Source organism: Rana temporaria, chromosome 1 (assembly GCF_905171775.1).
Source record: "Rana temporaria chromosome 1, aRanTem1.1, whole genome shotgun sequence".
Classification (NCBI taxonomy): Eukaryota; Metazoa; Chordata; class Amphibia; order Anura; family Ranidae; genus Rana; species Rana temporaria.
Genome location: NC_053489.1, coordinates 225,496,963 through 225,511,661, shown reverse-complemented (window position 1 = coordinate 225,511,661; position 14,699 = coordinate 225,496,963). Strand labels below are relative to the sequence as shown.

Below are 14,699 nucleotides of genomic sequence, written 5' to 3'. Positions count from 1 at the left end.
GTGTGGAGTAGATCAGAAACTTGCCTTGGACACCATTAAGGAACAGATTTCAGCATTGGCTGTTTTCTTTCAACGACCCTTGGCGACCCACTCGTTGGTAGGAACTTTTGTTCAGGGGGTTCGGCATGTGCTTCCCCCGATTAGACCACCGCTTCCTCCGCAGGATTTGAATCTGGTGCTCTCGGCTCTCCAGGAGCCCTCTTTTGACAACATCAAAGATATTTCTCTCTTGACACTCTCTCAGAAAGTGGCTTTTCTAGTAGCCATTACATCTGTCAGACATGTTTTCTGAGTTGGCGGCCTTGTCTTGCAAGTCTATTTACTTGGTCCTCCACAAGGGTAAAGCGGTGCTACGCCCGCAGCCTTCATTTCTTCTGAAGGTAGTTTTAGCTTTTCACCTGAACAAGGACATTTTACTTCCATCCTTGTGTCCTCGACTGTCGCATCCCAAAGAGGCTGCGCTACATACCTGCTCTGCCGGTGTACCTGTCTGCCACGGCTTTGTTTCCGGAGGGTGGACTCACTGTTTGTGGTGGTGTCTGGTCTGCTGAAGGGCCTGGCGGTCTCGCCGGCCACTATTTCTCGGTGGATCAGGCAGACCGTCATCCAGCCCTACGCCCTTAAGGGGCGGGCGCCTCCTTTCTCTGTCATGGCGCATTCGACCAGGGCCATTGGTGCTTTCTGGGCTTTCCGGCATCAAGCGTCTGTTTCACAGGTGTGTAAAGTGGCAACTTGGTCGTCCGTTCACACTTTTTCCAAATTTTACAAGGTTGATGTGAGTGCATCTTCAGATGCTTCCTTCGGCCGCAAGGTTTTTCGAGGCGGCTGTTTGACTTTGAAACTCCTCCGTTGAGGAGTTCTGCTTGTTTGGGGTGAAGTTGGTTTTTGAATGCTGTTCCCACCCCTCTTTTTACTGACACTGCTTGGGACGTCCCAAATGTCAAGATTTAAGAAGCTGTGTATGTCCATGGACGATAAGAGAGAACGGAAAATTGAATACTTACCTTTCCATAATGTTCCTTCTCTGACCGACCCACAGGACCACTTAACTCTCTATAAAAAAATTCTATAAAAACTCTCTCGGGCATTCTTGTAACTAGTCCTCAGAACTTATAGGATTATATAAAAGGGAGGGCCTATGCTGCCATGGGTAGGCACCAGGCAGCATACCAATGGTAAATAACTCGCTTACAGGGAGGGTACTGCACTAATGTTTAATGAGTTACAAGAATGCCTGAGGGGAGGGGGTCAACCCCCTTTTTTTTAATATAGAGTTAAATGGTCCTGTGGGTCGGTCAGGGGGCGGAGCCATGACCATTGGTATGCTGCCATGGAGGCATCAGGATTTTTGTAAATTTTGATTTTGTACTCACCACTCCCTTTTTAAGTTTGTACTGCTTTTTGATGAACTGAGCTGCATGCTGCAGGGTGAGGGGTTATGACCGGAGGGACCGCCCCCCGGGTAGGGCTGTTCAACTCTGTCAGTTACATGTTTTAAGATAACTAACATGTTCTGCCTAGTCCTCTCCTATGAACAGGAACATAACCCAAATGTCAAGATTTTAAGGAGCTGTGTCCGTCCATGGACAACAGAGAAGAGGATTTCACGAGTACAAAAAATCCTGTTTTACAATCACTTTAATTTTGGAAATGTACTGTTGTTGCCTTTTCTTTAATGTAAGTTTATTTTTCTTTATATTCCATAATAAACTTTTTATTTTGAATATACTGTAGTGCAGAGAAGTTCTGTGACGAACACACGTAGTGTGGGCAGTGCAATATGTAGGTGGGGATTTGTGTGGGTGGGAACACATGGCGGGGACAATGTGCCCCAGGATCTCCTATTGCCTGGCGGCCCCATGAGTTGTCGGTCAGCCCCTGGTTCCTACAATGCTTTTTATTTTTTTAACAGAGAACTTAATTGGAAGCACAGCTATCTTTTTATTTGTTCTCCCTCCCAATAGGGAGATTTCCTTCATTTCTTTATTGAGATAGGAAAATATGGTATATCTCTCCAGTAAAGACCCAAAATGCAATGGAACAATTTTTCTTCAATGAATTGGGAAAGCTTTAAAACTTCTGTCAGGTTATAATTCCTGTCCCAGTGCCAAATACCCCTTAATTTCTTGTGCTTTCACATGGACAGAAATAGGAATATTTTAAATATAGTAATGACCAACAAAATATTCAACAATAATGACCAACAAAGCATTTACTTTTATCCAAGCAAAAAAAAGCACAAAGCCTACTTGCTATTTTCAATATCATTTTTATTTTATACAATATATCAGATAATATAAAATGAACATGCACAAAGAGTATCATTTTTTTAAAAACAACAAACTCAATAACCAATCATAAAATACCTTGTGTGTGGAAAAGACTTGATCTATCAGCAAATTGGAAAACAATTTAAAACACAATCACAGTAATTCATAAAACGTGTCTGTGACACTCTTTGGAATTCCGTTATGACATGAGGAGACAGATCCATGTACAGTGGTGATCGAAAGTTTGGGCACCCCAGGTAAAAATTTGTCTTAATGTGCATAACGAAGCCAAGGAAAGATGGAAAAATCTCAAAGGCATCAAATTACAGATTAAACATTCTTATAATATGTCAAAAAAAGTTAGATTTTATTTCCATCATTTACACTTTCAAAATTTTACAGAAAACAAAAAAATGGTGTATGCAAAAGTTTGGGCACCCTGCAGAGTTAATATCTTGTACTGCCCCCTTTGGCAAGTATCACAGCTTGTAAACACTTTTTGTAGCCAGCCAAGAGTCTTTCAATTCTTGTTTGAGGTATCATTGCCCATTCTTCCTTACAAAAGTCTTCCAGTTCTTTGAGATTTCTGGGCTGTCTGTCACGCACTGCTCTTTTAAGGTCTATTCATAGATTTTCAATTTAGTTGAGGTCAGGAGATTGTGAAGGCCATGGCAAAACCTTCAGTTTACGCCTCTTGATGTAATCCCCCGTGGATTTTGAGGTGTGTTTAGGATCATTATCCATTTGTAGAAGCCATCCTCTCTTTAACTTCAGCTTTTTCACAGATGGCATCAAGTTACCATCCAAAATTTGCTGAAATTGTATTGAATCCATTTTTTTTTCTACTCGTGAAATGTTCCCTGTGCCACTGGCTGCAATACAACCCCAAAGCATAATTGATCCACCCCCATGCTTAACAGTTGGACAGAGGTTCTTTTCATTAAATTCTGTGCCCTTTCTTCTCCAAACGTACCTTTGCTCATTCCGGCCAAAAAGTTCTATTTTAACCTCCTCGTTCAACAGAACTTGTTTCCAAAATGCATCAGGCTTGTCTATATGTTCATTTGCAAAGTTCAAACGCTGATTTTTGTGGTGAGGACATAGAAGAGGTTTTCTTCTGATGACTCTTCCATGAAGACTATATTTGTACAAGTATCTCTTTTTATAGTGGAATAGTGTACCACAACTCCAGTGTCTGCCAGATCTTTCTGGAGGGATTGTGCAGTCAAACATGGGTTTTGAATTGCTTTTCTCACAATCCTGCGAGCTGTTCTGTCTGATATTTTTCTTGGTCTTCCAGATCTTGCTTTAACTTCCACTGTTCCTGATGACTGCCATTTCTTAATTACATTCCGAACAGAGGATATTGACATCTGAAAATGCTTTGCTATCTTCTTATAGCCTTCTCCAGCTTTGTGAGCTTCAACTATTTTCAGTTTCAATTTTCTAGACAACTGCTTAGAAGAACCCATGGTGCTGATTGTTGGTGCAAGGTCAGATGAGTCTGGGCATTTAAAACCTTTAAGATGGACATAACCTGGTCTTCCCAGATGATGATTGAGAACAATCCATGACACTGGCAGGTCTCAGCTTTGCAAAGGGGGCAGTGCATGCTATAAATTCTACAGGGTGCCCAAACTTTTGCAGACGCCATTTTTTAGTTTTCTGTAATTTTGAAAGTGTAAATGATGGAACTAAAATCATCTAACTTTTTTTTTACATATTGTAAGAATGTCTAATCTGTATTTTGATGCCTTTTGGAGATCTTTCCATCTTTCCTTGGCTTCGTTATGCACATTAATACACATTTTTACCTGGGGTGCCCAAACATTCGATCCCCACTGTACCTTTTAGAAGCAGATACATGATACACGTGGAGATGCACTGATGCCGGAGTGTCCATAAAAACACTCCATCCTCCGATCAACTGTGGCCAATGAGGTTTGTCCATGGGTGGGCAGAGTCGGATTTGGAGAACGTAGATTTCCATTTACAAGAGTGAGGTGAGCTGGCCTTGAGCCGTGTTCACCTATTAGTTGCCGATTGGCGTCCTACAGGATAGTAGTGCTCTAAACTATATTTCAGGTGAAATCATGAACCTTGTATGAATGCTGGTATGTAGGAGCTGGGGTGGGTAGGGGGAAAGAAAATAAAATAAAATAAACTAGTGGGGGAGGGGGATGAAGCGACTGCACTGTGCATGGGTAAACATTAATAATTTTATATTGAATTTGTACCATGTCGCCCATGGGTCCGATGCCTGGGACAATTTAAGGTGGGCAATTCTATCCGCCGCCAGCGTGATCTCAAATATGTAGTGGTCTTGGACCTGTTTTTTATTACACTCAAGGCTTGTGGTGGTGAGGCATTTTTCCAGCATTTGGTTATATTCTGTCTAGCTGCAAGTAGGATGTGTATTACTACATTGTGAAATTGGTGTGGGACATGTTCGATGTTTAGGTTCAGAAGTGCTAGATCGGGTGAAGGAGGTAAGGTGATATTAGTAATCTGTGCAATCAGGGAGAAGATTTCTGTCCAATACCAGGTTTATAATGGACAGTTCCATAGTACGTGGAGAAGTGATCCTGTTTCTCCGCATTTACGCCAGCATGCCGGTGAGGCGTTATGATCAAAGGTGGCAATTTTAAGGGGCGTTGGATATCTGCGTTGTGTTATACTTTTGGGTGAGCTCCCATAGAGAGGTACAGGTAGTGGCTTTGTATATAGAGCGTAGTGCTCTTCCCCAGTTATGGACGGTGTATTGTTGTTGAAGATCGCGTTCCCACAGGTGGAGTATATTTTAGAGTGTTGGAAGAGCGATTTCTCGTGTAGCATGTTGTACAATACTGAAATGCCTTTTGTGTGTTTGTTTATTGCTGGGTGAATAATAGGCGAGGGCTCTTACTGGGATAGGGACCAGGAGATGGGGGTTATGGTGTATACAGTCGGCAATTTGAAGGTATTGGTAGTAAACCGTGTTAAGTTCAGGTCGGATTGTAGCTGGTTGAAAGATTTTGTACGGTTATTAAGGACAAGGTCGTGCAGTTGGGCATTTTTGGGCCATGTGTTGAGGTTTATGCCTGGGATTAAGAGTGCTAGTATGAAGATCGGGAGCTTCATGGAAGCTCTGGGTGTATCTGGCCAGGGCATGGAGATAAACTTTCGCCATGTCCTGACTGATGCTAAAATAGTTGGGGAGAGGTATTTGGGTAGCTTAGATTTTGGGTGTAGGCTATATAACCATAGTTTCAGATTTCTGCCAGGTATGGAGCAGCAGTCTAGATCTCCCCATAGGGAGTTGGCCTCTGTGAGAAACCACTATTTGAGCTGGGCAAGCACAGTGGAGTGGTAGTAATCTGCAATGTCAACTAGGCCTGATCCGCCGACTGATCTATGCCTGGTTAGCCAAGCCCGGGCAACCCGTGGTGTTTTTCCTTTCCATATGAATTTAGATAAAATGGACTGCAGGGAGCTTAAGTAGGAGTATGGGATTGGGATGGGTAGGGAGCAGAACAAGTACAAGAGTTGCGGGAGGATTTACATTTTAAATGCAGCTAGCCTGCCGGCCCAGGAGAATTCGTGTTTGGATAATTTCTCTAGAGATTTACTGTATTCCTGTTTTAAAGGGTATGTAGTTTATTTTGAACAGATATTTTCTGGATTGTTGGTCAGGGTGATTCCTAGGTATGCTATGCCTGTCTCTGACCACTGGAATGGGACTTGTAGGGATAAAAGGTTTTTAGTGACACTATCTATTCCTAGATTGAGTGTGTGCGATTTTGAGGCGTTCACTTTGTAGTATGATACTGCCCCAAATTTGTTGAGGAGAGCTTGGGCTGCGGTTAGGGAAGAGTGGGGATTTGTTAACATCAAGATGACATCATCAGCAAAAAGGCTGATTTTGTGCTCTTTTCCCCCTATTTGGAATCCTGAGATTAGGTTAGATGTTCTAATGTGTTCTGCTAGGGGTTCCATGGCTAGGTCATAGATGAGATGGGATAGGGGGCAACCCTGCCTTGTGCCATTGGTTATATAGAATGTAGATGACATCATTTCTGCCACGTATACATTAGCTGAGGGGATTGTGTATAGAGCCATGATATCTGAAAGGATTCTATTAGAGAATCCAAATTTGGTCAGGACGGCTTGCAGGTATCCCCAGTGGACCCTGTCCAATGCCTTCTCCAAGTCCAAAGATAGGAGCAGAGAAGGCGTTTCAGAGCTTTTGGCCAAGTGTGTGATGTTGATTAGATGCCTGGTGGTGTCAGAGGACTGATGGCCCCTGACAAATTCTGCCTGATCTTTGTCTGAGGGAAGGAATGATAATCATTAACCTGGAAGCAATGAGTTTAGCATACAGTTGTATATTTGCATTTAGCAGCGAATATTGGTCTGAAGTTCTGCGGTGCTGGTTCCTTGCCGGGTTTAGGAAGGGCCACTACAAGAGCTTTCAGCATTTCCTGAGGAAATGAAGAGGAGGAGGCAGCTTTATTGAAGAGGTCGCATAGAAAGGGAGCTAGAGTGTCCTTGAACTGCTTGTAAAATTCCCCTGGGAGCCCATCAGGGCCGGGCGATTTACAGTTTGGGAGGGAATCTATATGTTGGGTGATTTTCCTGTGGGGTAAAGAGAGTGTTCAGTACTTCTAATTGGCTTGTGGAAAGGGTCGGGAGATTTATTTGGGACAAGAAGTACTTAATGTTATCTGGAGTTGGCTGAGGGGTTGAGGTATCATTTTTGAGGTTGTAAAGGGACTTGTAGTAATTACTAAATGCTATTCCTTGGGGTTCAAGAATTTTGACCTTGGAGGTGGGGTGGAAGATATATGGGATCTTGGCCTTGGCGCAAAGGCCCCGGAGTCTTGCGGCCATGTGTTTGCCTGCTTTGTTGCTAGTGGAGTATGAGCAGGCTTTGAGCCTGCATTTTTTTTTTTGTAAGATTCTAGTAGTAAGGACCTGAGTTCTTGCCTCAGGGCCAGGAGTTTTAGTTTGAGGGAGTGGGATGGCGTCAATTTGTTGAGGGATTCTGTGGACTCTATTTGTGAGATTATCTCGTCAATTCTCTGCGTCCTTTTTTTTTTTTTTTTCCTGAGATGCCAGTTTCATCAACACCCCTCGAATGAACGCTTTATGCGCCATCCACAGAGTTGCAGCTTTATCCACTGAACCAACATTATGCAGGAAATACTCATCTATCTGACTTTGAATCTCTCCCGCATAGTGAGGAGATTTCATTAGAAATGTATTAGCCCTCCATAACCTTGTGGGTATAGGCGATTTGCTTGTGCTAATTGTTAGACAGATAGGAGCGTGGTCTGACCACATTATCTGTTCAATGGTTGAATCCGAGATTCGTTGGAGTAGCCACTTGTCCGTCAGGAAGTAATCGATCCTGGAGTAAGAGTTGTGTGCAGTGGAGTGGAAGGTGAAGTCTTTCTCAGTGGTGTGATGGCATCTCCACACATCGTACAGGTCATTTGCTAGGATAAAGTGTTGCATCGGTGAGGTGTGCTTCAGGTTCCTATTTGTGGTGTCAAGGTGGTACTCTGGCGCAATGTTGAAGTCTCTGCATAGAATTAGAGAGCCCTTTTGGGCTTTACAGGCTTTCCTCAGTAACTTATTTAGGAATTAAATCTGACAAGAATTCGGGGGGTACAGACAGACCAATGTGAATGGGGAAGAATCTAGTGTGCATACCAGGATCAAGTAGCGCCCGTGAGGATCTGGGATTTGTTCCAGGAGTTGGAAGTCAATAGCATCTTTAACCGCTATCAGGACTCCACGCTTCTTTTCTGAGCTGCATGCTAGAAATGCACGGGGGAAGGAGCTATGTTTGATCAAGGGAGTTGCAGTGTCTTTGAAGTGTGTTTCTTGTGCACAGACAATATCAATGTTCAGTTTTAGGGCTGTTCGCCAAATGGAGGTTCTCTTTGCCTGGATGGTTCAGTCCCTTAATGTTAATAGATGTTATTTTAATGCCCATTGAGGGTAATGAGTATGCTGGGTGTAATTGTACTCACGATTTGTTGGCGGCTTTTGGCACTGGATCGGCAGGACGTTCTTCATCTGTAGGTTTTGTTGTCATCAGTTTGGTGTAAGAGTAGCACAGTGGTCGTGGGAATGGTTGCAGACTAGGGTAAAGGAAAACATATAAACAAACAAATGAAAAAGATTTGCAGCTTGAGGTACTTGTGTACAGCTGCATATTCTGTTGGAGGGTATGAGTTCAAACAGGTTGGGCGCTGCAGCCACAGACCATTCAGAAGGGGGGAGTTGCTGGATTTTTCAGTGGGTGAGGGACCCTTCAGAATTTAGTTTGGAAGTTTTGATTAGATTTGTGCCACAGAGGTGGGATTGGACCCGGAGCGTTTTGGGAGTTTGATGTAGGTGGCGGGTCAGGAATAATTCCCCATTCATTTAGTAAGGTAAGGCCAGCCTCAAGTGAATGTATAATAAATGATCTTCCGTTCCTGTCGATAGACAGCTTAGTTGGGTGGCCCCATTTGTACGCAATGTTGTGGTTTCACAGGGCTTTCGTGATTGTATTTAACTGGCGCCTGAGGTCCATCGTGTACTTGGAAACACTTGTACGCTTTCGTAGGGGTCTGGAAGTTTTCCCTGGGTTCTGGACTTCCTCAGAATTTGGTCTTTGGTTGTATAGAATTGCACTCTCATGAGTACATCTCTGGGAATCATGTCCGGCAGGAACAAGGGTTTTGTATATGGTTTTGTGTATGTGATTTTGGCCCTCAGCCATTGCCTTTCCTTTACACCAGGGGGGGGGGGGAACCTTTTTTCTGCCAAGGGCCATTTGGATTTTTGTAACATCATTCGGGGGCCGTACAAAATGATCAACTAACTATCCAGTGTGTGTTAACACTTTCGCCTCCCTGGCACTGACTATCCTCTGAGTTTGTCCTGACTGGGAATGCAAAGCAGTCCTGGAAAAAAATGCATGCCAGACGTATACGTTTTTGTGTCATGGTAGATACAAAAACACAATCCCCACAATGCGATTCCCCCAATCCCCAAAACACAATCTGCTGTGACTCACACTGTCAGAAGTAGGGGTGCAACGGATCAAAAAACTCACGGTTCGGATCGTTCCTCGGATCAGGAGTCACGGATCGGATAATTTTTTGGATCAGCAAAAAAAAAAAAAAATCTCAGACAGTAACCCCCACAGTAGTACAGACCTCAGATGGTAACCCCCCCCCAGTAGTGCAGACCTCAGACAGTAACCCCCACAGTATTGCAGACCTCAGACAGTAACCCTCACAATAGTGCAGACCTCAGACAGTAAACCTCCTCTGTGGGTGTGAACAGAGAGGAGGGCCGCTTCCGGGTGTACCAAGATGGCCGCCGCTCCGGAGCTAGGCCGAACCCGGGGACTTTCCTAGGCCGAGGCTCCGGAGCGCTCCGCGGATCGCGGGGTGTGCCGATCCAAATGGGGTGACCTGTTCGGATCATGGATCGGTGACGATCCGTTGCACCCCTAGTCAGAAGGAGCCGGAACTACAAGGTAAACATCGGCTCTTTCTGACAGCTCCGCAGACACACACTCAGCGGCATGGGGGGGGGGCGGATGGAATGATTTTGCGGACCGCAAGCGGCCCGCGGGCCACAGGTTTCCCACTCCTGCTCTACACCATCTTCATTTGCATACACTAGGTTGTTAACTGTGGTAGTGATGTCGCTGACAGCATTTTCAACTAAGTTCATTTGTTCTCCCAGAGATGACACCTCAGCAGAACTTTTTTGGGATAGGGAAGTGATGTCAGCATGCAGGGATTGTTGCAAGGACAAATTCTCTATTCTATACTTACCTGCAGGTAAGACATGCCCTACAGGCGCAATTTAAGACGGGCCTGGTAAGAGGACAAAAAATCCCCCAGCTTCAACGCCTAATTAAAGCAGGAGCTCCAAGGGTATTATCTCAGATCTATATGCAAAGATCAGTGAGGGGTTTATAGGGGGAGAAAGACTGGAAAAAAATAAACAGAACTGGGAGGTGGATGTAGGCCAAATTACAACTGCGCAATGGGAACAGATACTAGCGGCAGGGAACTTGGTGTCACTCGCCCCGTCGCAAAAGGTCTCCCATCTATTTTTATTTTATAGAGTGTACTATACGCCAAAGAGGTTATATAAGTTTGGCAGGAAAGCAGATGACAAATGCCCCAGATGCCAAATCACAGGCGAACTAATACACATGATGTGGAGGTGCCCAAAGCTACACAAGTACTGGGGTAAAGTAATAGAGATCATAAATACCACTTTTGGGATGGACTTGGAGCTTGAGGCATTGGTTTGCCCGCTGGGTTGTCTAGATGAGAGATTTGAGCCAAGAGGAAGTAAGGTAGCTGCTATAAGGTGCTTGTTTCAAGCTAGAAAATTGATCGCACAGAAATGGCAGTCAGAGAAAGCGCCCACATCAGCAGAATGGGAAAACGTGATTTACGCCACAGTATGGAAAGAAAAAGTAACACTAACCAGACAAGGGAATTTCAACAAATTTAAAATTATGTGGGAGCCTTGGCTGAGGAGAATGGGCTGTCCACCATAAGTAGAGAAGGGGAATAAAGAAAGATCAGTGGGGTAAGCCATGAGCGAGGTGGAGAGGTAACAGAGAATGGGATCGTAACCTTTTGGTGTTAAAAATGTAACTTAAGGAGAATGTGTTAATAGTAAAATATAGTTCAAAGGCGTAGGTGTGTTTTCGGGATATAAACCAGAAGGGGGGAGGGAAGGGTTATGGGTAAAAGGAGAAACAGTAGTAGCAATAAAGAAGTGTATTATGTAAGGATATATGTTGTGTAAAATGTTTTTATATCTTTTTTCTTCTTGAATGGAACAAAATGAATAAAGAATATTTGAATTTAAAAAAAGTTCATTCGTTCTCCCAGAGATGACACCTCAGCAGAACATTTTTGGTATAGGGAAGTGATGTCAGCATGCAGGGATTTTTGCAAGGACACTAACATGTCCTTGAGTAGAGTGTCCATGACAGGCTGGTTATTTGTGGGGAAGGAGGCAATTTAAGCACACAGTGTGTTATGCACCAGTGATGGGGATTTCCCCTGACTCACCAGGTTGCTGCTTTCAGTGTAGTCCAGCCTCATCCTGGCTTTAGCAGGGCTAGCACAAGGAGAGCTCGATAGTGGAGAGGTCTGACTGGGTGATGCAGCACCTGGAGTTCCCTCAGCCTGTGGATCATCCTCGGGGAGGTCCGTGTAGTGGCCAGAGTGTTTGTGGCTGTGTGAGGCGGCGGGGGCCGGAACGCCGGTGTATTGTCACATTCTGCTGCCTATCGTAGAATGCTGCGGAAGTCACGTGGCGGCCAACTGCACATGCGCGATGCGTTCCAAACGCAAGTGTGATGCATTCCAATGGATTCACGACAGTGCACACCAGTGAAACCTCGGTCAGCATCCAGGCTCTTTCCTTAACATCCCTGTGGATTGGAGGATGTTCAAAAAAGAGCCAAGAGGCAGAGCGAGCGGAGCGAGCCGTCCGAGCAAAGCGAGGACGTGAGGCCGACTGGCCACTTTCCTCTAATTCCACATCGCCCTGAATGCTGGGTTCGCTGGTGTGTACTGTCGTAAATCCATTGGAACGCATCGCACTTGCGTTTGGAACACATCGCACATGCACAGTTGGCCGCCACGTGACTTCTGCAGCATTCTACGATAGGCAGCAGACTGTGACACTACACCAGCACCATCTTTTCCTCTGCCTCGGAGTATTGAGGAAGAACTCCTTTATTTTCTGAAGTTGCCGCTCCTCCTTGCGTTTCCTTGTCATCTTCGGATGGGCAAGGAGGCTTTCAGCTTATTGCTGCTGGCGGTTGTGTGGCTTGAAGCGGGTCCTGAATGCTGAAATCCCCCTCGATACTCCGGAGCTTCTTTAATGAGCGGCCATCAGCAGCACGCAATCCACGCCCCCCGAGACCGTAGATTTCCAACAGTTCTGCTTCCCTTGTGGTTGCCGGCAGACAGTAGTTGGATCCATATCAATAGATAGCCTGCTATTGGCTATAAAATCCTCCCACTGCCAGCTGTACCTCACAAGGAGAGCGGGGAGCTGAGAGAGAACTAGGACCTGAGCTTCCCCATCAGGTTCCACCTGCTGTCAGCATCACTGGTCACTAGGAGGCAAACATACTACACAACATAGACAGGCACTCTGCCTCTGTACTCCAAGTTAGAGTTGGTTTTAATTACCTCCACCTTTGTCATCTTCAAACTGAGGGTAATTCTTTTGTAATTTAGTGCAGCCATGGTGCCACTTTTTATAGAAGTGCTATTAAGAACAACCTGAATCTGCCTCATGGGTCTCAAAAGCTACAGAAACTGGTTGCAGTGATTTCTGAATATGCCATTTTAACCACTTGCCGTCGCCGCACCGTCATTATACGTCCACAAGGTGGCTCTCCTAGGCGAGACCACGTAAATGGACGTCCTACCTTTTAGCCGCCACTAGGGGCGCACGCCCCCCGCTCGCCCCCGACTCCCGTGCGTGTGCCCGGCGGGCGCGATCGCCGCCGGGCACACGCGATCGCTCGGTACAGAGCGGGGAACGGGAGCTGTGTGTGTAAACACACAGCTCTCGTTCCTGTCAGCAGGGGAAATGCTGATTTTCTGTTCATACAATGTATGAACAGAAAATCAGTGTTTCCCCTAGTGAGGCCACCCCCCCCCCCCCCACAGTAAGAACACGCCCAGGCATACTTAACCCCTTCCCCGCCCCCTAGTGTTAACCCCTTCACTGCCAGTGGCATTTTTATAGTAATCTAATGCATTTTTATAGCACTGATCGCTATAAAAATGCCAATGGTCCCAAAAATGTGTCAAAAATGTCCGAAGTGTCCGCCATAATGTCGCAATACCGAAAAAAAAATCGCTGATCGCCGCCATTACTAGTAAAAAAAATATTAATAAAAATGCCATAAAAATACCCCCTATTTTGTATTGCAAACCAATCAATAAACGCTTATTGCGATTTTTTTTACGAAAAATATGTAGAAGAATACGTATCGGCCTAAACTGAGGAAAAAAAATGTTTTTTTATATATTTTTGGGGGATATTTATTACAGCAAAAAGTAAAAAATATTCATTTTTTTCAAAATTGTCGTTCTATTTTTGTTTATAGCGCAAAAAATAAAAAACGCAGAGGTGATCAAATACCACCAAAAGAAAGCTCTATTTGTGGGAAAAAAAGGACGCCAATTTTGTTTGGGAGCCACGTCGCACGACCGCGCAATTGTCTGTTAAAGCGACGCAGTCCCGAATCGCAAAAAGTACTCTGGTCTTTGGGCAGCAATATGGTCCGGGGGGTAAGTGGTTAAAGAGGACATACCACCAGAAAAGTGTCATACATGCTTTATTGCATTACCCCAGTATTTACTGTTCATGAACCCCAAAGCTCCAGAACAGTGAAGTAAGAGGGGTCAGTGCATTACAAATTGTGCACAGCCCAAAAATTATACTAAATCTCAATTTTCAAAACATATATATATATATATATATATATATATATATATATATATATATATATATATATATATATATACATATATATTTTTTTTTTATTATTATTATTATTATTATTTATTAGTATTTTTTTTTTTTTTTGACAGATTACTTTTACTGGTTATCTGTTTTATGTGTTTTATTTATTTTTTATTTGTTTTCCAGGATGGGAGAACCAGAAGAGTGTGCAGGGATTGCCTCATTTTTATGCTCTGAAGATGCGTCCTACATCAATGGGGAAAATATTGGCGTCACTGGTGGCATGCTTGGAAGGCTTTAAACCTTGTGTTTTAGGGAAAATGATGAAGCAATACGAAATGTTAACCTGTATTTTCCTGACTATGTAAAAAATAAAGAACATATATATTGCATTATATAAATAAAAATATCAGTAATACATTTTGTTGAATTTATATAGATTTAGTATATTTCTGCAGAGAACTTGCTTGAATCTCCATTATTCCAGGCCAGATTTTTAACTTGGCTAGACTGATGTACACATCTCATTGCAATTTGAGAGGTTAGGTGTTCATTCCTAAACATGCATAAAATATAGTCATGCAACAGTGATGCATTGTTATAAAGGGATTTTTGTGTGTTTTTTTTTTTTTTTTTTTACTCTGCTGTATGTTGAAATTGCGACATCTTGTGGAAAGTATCTGAAACACAGGTTGAGTTGAAACTGCAAAACAAGGTGTAATATTACTAAACATTTATAGCAGGTCCAGTAAGGTATTTTGAAAGCAGAATGAAGAATTAGTTAATCATTTAAACAAGGGTATATACTGTAATAGAAGATTAAAGTTGATGCAGTAAATGCTGCATGCATATATCCTTGTAAGTATTTAAAATAAGCTTTTTGATAATTTTTACAAATTATGAAATGAGATTTCCTTTTAT

The 14,699-nt window shown here is 43.6% G+C and overlaps 1 protein-coding gene across 4 annotated transcripts in view; it reads left to right on the top strand.

The window, feature by feature from the left end:
• LOC120937582 (dehydrogenase/reductase SDR family member 4-like) overlaps positions 1–14,383 on the top strand; it is a 156,346-nt gene extending 141,963 nt beyond the window's left edge. For all 4 annotated transcript variants that reach the window (XM_040350950.1, XM_040350927.1, XM_040350935.1 and 1 more), the window contains one exon: positions 13,965–14,383. In XM_040350950.1, coding sequence (XP_040206884.1) covers positions 13,965–14,079 — 115 coding nt within the window. In that variant the 3' untranslated portion in view covers positions 14,080–14,383. The remainder of the gene's footprint in view (positions 1–13,964) is intronic.
• The last annotated feature ends 316 nt before the right edge of the window (positions 14,384–14,699 follow it).